The sequence below is a fragment of the Parus major genome, chromosome 26, assembly GCF_001522545.3.
Source record: "Parus major isolate Abel chromosome 26, Parus_major1.1, whole genome shotgun sequence".
Classification (NCBI taxonomy): Eukaryota; Metazoa; Chordata; class Aves; order Passeriformes; family Paridae; genus Parus; species Parus major.
In genome coordinates, this window is record NC_031795.1 from 5,462,696 (window position 1) to 5,470,013 (window position 7,318).

The window sequence follows — 7,318 nt, forward strand, 5'->3', positions numbered from 1 at the left end:
TTTATTGGGGGTTTATCATCAGATAAATCATTTTATTGGGGGTTTATCATCAGATAAATAATTTTGTTGGGTTTATCATCAGCTGGAGCAGCGCCTCTGGGGATGCTGATTCCCTTTACAGGAATTTCCCACCGAGCTGGGATGGGCTTGGCAGCATCCAAGGTCCCTCCTGTCCCCTCTCCTCCAAGCCTGGGTGCCCCATCCTGCCTTTCCTGCCCAGCACGAGCGAGAAACACCCAGAAAACCCCGAATAAAGGCGGTGGAACACACAACCTGCTCCATAATCAGTTTACTTTGTTTTTTAATTCATGAGAGGTAAATCCTGCAGCGAGTTAGAAAGGCCATTATCGCCTCCTCTCGCTAAACAAACACGCAGAATCCTCTCATTATCCTCCTTGACTTCCCTGCGCCAGAATAAACACGGATCAGATCTGCCGGAGGAAGACAAGGCTCCGATGCCGGAGTGCCACAGACTCTCGGGGAATATTCTGCCTGTGAAGTATCAGCACACACAATTTACAAAGACATTTTATGCTTCTCCAACACTTTTTAGCCTCAAAGACTCCAAGGTCTATAAATACCTTAAAGACCCGCGTTCTGCAGCTGTCTCTGGAGCAGAACAGAGCACCCATGGTTATTATTTGTGTTTAACCGAGCAGTTTTAGTAGGTCAAACCTCCTTGCTCTTATTTGGAAAAAAAAAATTGCCTACAAATGGCAGGCAATTCTTCTGACTACGGGATTTAGCCCAAATGGCAGAAAATAGACTGGTTTTGTACTTTTCATCTTCAAAAAGCCCCCGCAAACTCTCCCCAAACGTTAACTCGCTGCGCGTTATTTTAAAGTTATAAACATAACCCGATCTGGCACGTGAATGTAAACCCCTGGTTCACAGTTGTGTTCCCAATGATATAAATTACAGTCCCTGTCACTCAGGGAAACACATTATCCTTCATTTATGCCACTGGAAAGGAGAGCAGCCCCTGTTCCTTAGAAACCAGACATGAAAGGAAGGCAGCTGGAGCCCAGCCTGGTAAATTCCTTCCCCACACCATCAGCACGTGTTGGAACCCGGGTCCATCAATTTGGGAGGCAGGGGGATATTTACAGGCGTGGAGAGCATCTTTCCCTGCTGTGAGCAGCCCTCGGTGTGCCAGAGGTGAGGACAGCAGCGATTCCCAGGCACAGGGACAGGTCACAGGCAGGAACATCTCCCTCTGCTCCCTGCAGCCCTTCCCGCCTGGCTCCATCCCTCCGAGCACCAAACATCCACGCCACGGATGAAAAAAGCACCTCCACAGCTCGCAGCTGAGGGAATTTTGCTGAAACCGGGCTTTTTGTTCCTATTTCAGCCCAAGGTGTCTCCCCAAAGTCAGGTGTGGTCCTGCATTGGCTGATTTTGGTGGCCTGAGATGCGGCTCGGAGTCACCTCCCGCACATCTGGGATGGGGATTGTCAGGACAGCCATGAGGATGGGCTGATGTTGTTTTGTTCCCTTCAAGCAGCCGAGGGCACAGCCTGGGGCGAGGGCCTTGCCATAAAATAGATGGGAATTGAAAGGAGTGGCAAGGGCACTGAAATCCCCCCTCTGAAACCCTCTGTCCCCAGAGCAGCGCCCCTCCTGTGGAAATGGCATTAGCAGCACACACCCGACATCAAAGAGGGACGGGCTCCCACATTCTGGGCAGCTAAGAGGATTTATTTGGTTCCAGCTCTCCTCTGGGATGGGGTGTAAGGATGTTTATGCATCCACAGTCCTCCTCATTCGGAGGTTTGAGATATTTAGAGAGAGGCATCACAAAACCTCACACACACACACAAACCAAACCACATCAGACACATTAAAATGGTATCAGTGCCTTGATCTGGAGTTCTGTGAAGTGGGACAATGAGAGCTCCACACCCACAAGAACCTCTTGGAGAAATCCTGATTAAGTGGGAGCAAGGTCTGAGCAGGCACCTTCTGCTGACAGTGAAGACTCCGACCAGGAAAAGGATGGGAAAATGATTGCTCCTCTAATTATTAACTCCTAAAGAATTGGCTACCTGGAAATGGAGAGCTCAGAGGAGCTCCCCATCTCAGAAATTCCCGTGAGAGGGAGGATATCAGGAGCAGCCAGCTGTGTCCTGCAGGATCCCTGTGCTGCAAAGGCTGTGAAGGGCTCTGTGTCCATTTCCCAGGGACCCCAAACCACATCCTTTGCATTTTCACTTTTCCTAAATCACCCACCCACCTTTGGGGCTTGCTCTGCACCCCAAACCATGCCCTCCACATTTTCACTTTTCCTAAAGCACCCACCCACCTTTGGGGCTTCCTCTGCACCCCAAACCATGCCCTCCACATTTTCACTTTTCCTAAATCACCCACCCACCCTTTGGGCTTGCTCTGCACTCCAGCTCTGCACCCCAAACCACGTCCTTTGCATTTTCACTTTTCCTAAAGCACCCACCCACCTTTGGGGCTTGCTCTGCACTCCAGCCCAGAGCTCTCCCCTGAGCTCTGCCCTTGGATGTGAGCAGGGCAGGTGGATGAGGAAAGCTCTCTGGGTGTATTTCCATGGAGGGCAGGGTCAAAGGGCAGAGCTCAGCTCGGTCAGGAGGGGCAGGAGCCTGCAGGGAGTGAGAGCACTGCTCAGCAGGAGGGAATTTCTCTCCCCATCTCCTCCTGAAGTGGCTGAGGCTCTGAGCTCCTGTTCCTCCTCCAGACAGACAACTCCTGGGAGCATCAAAGGGAGCTCGTTACACATCCAATCCCACGGGGACGCCAATTCTGATGGGCCAGGAGTAAAAGGGAATATTCAAGCTATTTTCCCCTTAAATTAAATATAAAGATGCGAGCAAGTTTGCAGGCCCGTGTGAACACGTGTGTGTAAACCTTACGTAAGGAGAGGCACAGGGGACCGAAAGTAGGGCACAGACACGGAGATCACCAGCTCCAAACACCACTGGCTCTGCTGGGGAGGGAGCCAGGCTAAGCACAAACAATTTCCTAATACATCAGGCCGTGACACAATGAGAACATTGTGATCTGAATTGGTTTAGGAGAGGAAACTCTTCATGAGGCATTTACTTATTTCTGTGTTGGTGAAGAGCCCACAGCAAAGGCATTATCACCACGCTGTGTGTGAAGAGGAAATTCATTGCTCTTAAGTAAGCAAACACATTTCTTTGGGGTGGTTTTGCCTGTGCTCAAAGGTCTGGGGAAGGAATGATGGACAGGAGGGAAATTGTATCGTTATCATCAGCCCTTATCAAAGGCAATCACCAGGAAGGTGTGAGAGATCCCAAAACCTGGTAAGAAACGACCTCTGCAAGATGAAGATGACAGAGGAAGCTCTTTGGAGACACAGCATCCCTGTGATCCCAGCAGGAACTTCCAGGGATACCAACCCCTCCTCTCTCTCCCTCTGTGAGATCTCAGGCGAGTCCTGGGTGTTCCCAGGGGGAAAACAGAGATAATGGGATTGTCCTTTAGCAGGGACTTGTCAGACACTTCTGAGATCCTGGGGTTGGAGACCCTGAGAACAGAGAGCAGCCTGGAGGGACAGGGATGCTTTGAGTGTGAAGGAAAACCCCTCCATCACTCAAGAGAAGGAGAAGAAAAGGGTTTTGCTTTCTCTTGATAAGTGAAAGGAAGTTTCTTGACTTTGAACTGGATGGAGGAAGCCTTTGGCTTGTTCCTGGGGTGGATGTTTCCCCTTCTCATCCCGCTCCCATCCCAGGCACTTGCATTTGCAGATTCTCACCCTGGTCCTCACACCTCATAAATCACTCTCCCCTCTACCTCTGAACCTCCTGCAGCGTTTTAGTCAGGGAGACACGAGAGTAGAGTTTAGTCCTAGTTCAGCAGCAGCCTGGAAAAACCTTCAGTCCCTTCTTTTTGACAGCTCAGTGTTGACACCACCGACTGATCTGTTCTGTTCTCCTCCATCGCCATCACTCCCTGACAGGGCTTTGTCTGGACACTGGCACACCTTCCTCTCCTTTCCTTCTCTCACGTTTGCAGATGTCCTCACTGCTGCCTTTCCCACTTCCCAGGACTCTCAGGATTTCCAGAGCATCTTTTAAACCATTTTTCCCTTAGGACCTGCACTCATTTCAGGCAGAGCCATCGGGCAGGACAAGGAGTGCACAAACCCCAGCCCAGGGGTTCCTGGCAATGCTCAGCCAGGAATTTGTGCTTACAAACCCCTTTACTCCACGGATCCCTGTGCCCTGGGACACACAGGAGAGCTGGCAGAGCCACTCAGGCTGTGCCTTTCCAAGTGTTAAAAGCATTTTTGGATTGGAGCCCCACACCTTTTATGAACTGCTAAGAGAGATGGCTCCAGGTCCAGGGCTGGAACCTGAACCAGCTCCCTGTTCCAAAATCTGGGGCTGTGCACTTTGGAAATTCCCTCCTCCATCAGCCCCCAGGCAGGTCCTGCTGTAAATCCCAGCCCTGGCAGCACGGAGCATCCCCAGGCTGGGCTCGGACAAAGGCAACGCTGCTGGGGCTGCGGGCAGAGCTGCTGGAAGGGGCTTCGAGGAGCCTCTGGCACCCCTGGGGGAAAGCACTAATTAATTATTGCAATTAATGAACCCAGGCATTCCCACACAGCCGGGGAGGAGTCAGCTCTGGTGCTCAGGTCACAGAACTGACACCAGCACATCCCTGTTTGAAGGGAACAAACAGGGAGGTGCTTCTGCCCCTTTTGACACCAGAGACACCCCGGGGAAGCCAGCAGAGCTCACATGAAGGTGGGTTATGCTGGAAAAGCAAGGGATAAAGGGAAGAATCCCAGCGTGGTACCTCGGAGACGTTGATCCGTCCCTCCTGGAAGGAGCAGGTGGTGGGGTCGTGCGTGCAGAGGTTCCGGTACTTGCACCAGTGGCAGCGGAAGGCGCTGTTCACACAGGACAGGCACCTGGGGGGAAAAGAGGGGTTAGCACAGGGCTCAGCACCTTGGAAGGGCTGCAGCCAGCCCCAGGCCTTGCCAGAAATCCAGGATTCCTGGGAAAATGATTTCTGTGGAGGGGAGGATGGTTTTGACACAGCAAAAACCAAGGAGCAGGTGTGGGGAAACACACAACGCTGGAAGGACAGACTTGGGACAGCCTCACAATTCATTGCTTAGAAATGCAAACTGGGATTTATTACACATCGTTGGATTGGTGTGAAATAGAGCAGGGCACTGCACAGACACCAGGGTTTGGTTTCTAGAAAAGAAGGCAAGCCTGGCAAAAATGGGATCAGTTGTTCTACGAGTCAGGAATGCTTCAAGTCAACAGCAACACTTCTGCCTGGCCTTGCAGTGCAGAGGGTGCAGCAAGTGCTTTTGATTCATGTTGGGGAAAGAAAAAAATAACTGTTTATGAAATGTTTTTGAAAGAACACAGACCCTTTTCAGCCCCAGGGGACCCAGCTGTCAGCAGAGTGGCTGGGTGGGTTTTGTCCCACAGGAGCTGTGACAGCTGCTAACCCTGGCAGTTGCCACCTCCTCCATCTCCGAGGCCACCCCTGCTGCCACGTGGCAGCTCTTGGTGGCACAAGGATCAGCTGTGCCCCTGGATCCGGTGCCATCCCATGGCCCGTGGCTCTGGCACGCTGGTGCTGCCTGCAGAGGGAAGCTCTGGGATGAGCTGGAGCCAGGCCAGGGCAGGCAGACAAATGTCACCAGGGAAGTGACAGCGTGGCCTGAGGCACGAGGCTGGGGAAGAGGAGGAGAGCAGCTCTGCAGGCAGGAGCCAGCTGGGCACAGGGAGCAGTGAGAGCTCCAGTGCTGCCACCAGAACGAGCTCCAGTGACTCAGTTGTGTTCTCCTGATGCATCCCCAGTGACCTCAATAGCCAGGGGAGCTCATTCTAATCATGCACAGGCCAGTCTGGGGAGGACAGCGAGTTTGTTTAATTGCTCATTTGTCTGGCCCATTTCTGTCCCTGTTTGGGTCTGTAGCACCTCACCTCACCTGGCCTGGCCTCCAGAATCCCCAGCAGGGCTGGTGGGGCTCCCAGCCCCCCTCTGAGGGAGGAGGATCTCCCTGGCTGCCCAGGCCAGTGCTTTGGTTTGCTTTAGTTTGGTTTGGCACCTCTCCCTGCTCCGTGGTTTCTGTGGTTTCCTGCTGCTGCTTCCAGCTCTCCCCAGGCCTGGCAGCAGGACAAGGGATCCCAGAGGGATCCAGAGCTCCCAGGCTTACAGCAGGTCACCACCTTGGCTCTTCCATCCCCATCCAGCTTTCTCAAGGACCGCTGCCTCCTTTGCTTCTTTCCCCACCCCATCAGGTCCTTACTAAAAGGCCCTTGACAGGGAAGGTTCCCTGTCCCACCTGCAGCTCCCTGGGGACACAGAACCCACGGCCCTGAGCTCTGAGCCACCCCAGCCATGGGGTCACAGCATCACAGGAGGGTTCCTGGCTGTCCCCAAGGCCCTCGTGTCCCTCTCTCCCCGTGTCACCTGGCAGGGGTGTGTCAGATGTCCCAAAGGGCTCCCCTGCTCCCCACACCCCCAGCACTGCAGCAGAGCCTCAGATCAATAAATCCCTGCTGGCTGAGCCCTGCTTCTGCCTCCTTTCTGTGATTCATCCCTGCCAGGCTGGCTGTGCCCTCCCTGGACCCGGGGAGGAGGAGCCCGGAGTGATGGAAGTGCTGCAGGATTTACCACCCCAGGCACTTTAACTCCAGCAGGGGAAGGCAGATGAATCGAGTGACAGCCCAGGAAGGAGGCATTGCCCCTCCTGATGCAAACCTCGGCTCCTCTGTGAAAATGGGGTCCCTGGAATGCCATTCCTCATGCAAATTCCAATCCAGGGCAATGCAGAGGAGCCACTGCAAGCGCTGCTGGTGCTGCCCAGCCTGAGCCAGGGACAAGGACCCGGGGATGCAGCTGTGCCTGAGGGGCAGCAGGACAGGAATCACTGGGATTTGGATACAGACCCCACAGGACTGCAGGATTCCCTGTCACCCAGTACCACCTCTGCTCTGTGCTGTGGCTCACAACAAAATTTAAATTAAAAATGAATTTCTGCCTAGAAAAAGCAGAGGCCAGCCAAGCACACAAACACACAAACACACAAACCCTCTTCTGAGTGCAGCAGGAAAGGCCCTGGAGCTTGAGGCTTCAAACCAGCACAGAAAGGCTGGGAGTGACCTCGTGCTGGCACTCGGTGGCTGCAGCAGTTGCCCCCTGCCCCAGGAGATCTCCCAGCCCTGCCACCCCTGCAGCTGCTGGCAGCTCCTGCCCACAGTGCTGGAGCTTGCTTGGTTTCCAGAGAGAAATCCATAAATGCTTCAGGTCTGGGAATGTGTTCTGAAGGCTGGCCAGCTGCCTGCTGCCTTCCAGC

The 7,318-nt window shown here is 53.5% G+C and overlaps 1 protein-coding gene across 2 annotated transcripts in view; it reads right to left on the bottom strand.

The window, feature by feature from the left end:
• PLXNA2 (plexin A2) overlaps nucleotides 1-7,318 on the bottom strand; it is a 146,630-nt gene that overhangs the window by 46,973 nt on the left and 92,339 nt on the right. For both annotated transcript variants that reach the window (XM_015650707.1, XM_015650708.3), the window contains exon 9: nucleotides 4,792-4,906. In XM_015650707.1, coding sequence (XP_015506193.1) covers nucleotides 4,792-4,906 — 115 coding nt within the window. The remainder of the gene's footprint in view (nucleotides 1-4,791; nucleotides 4,907-7,318) is intronic.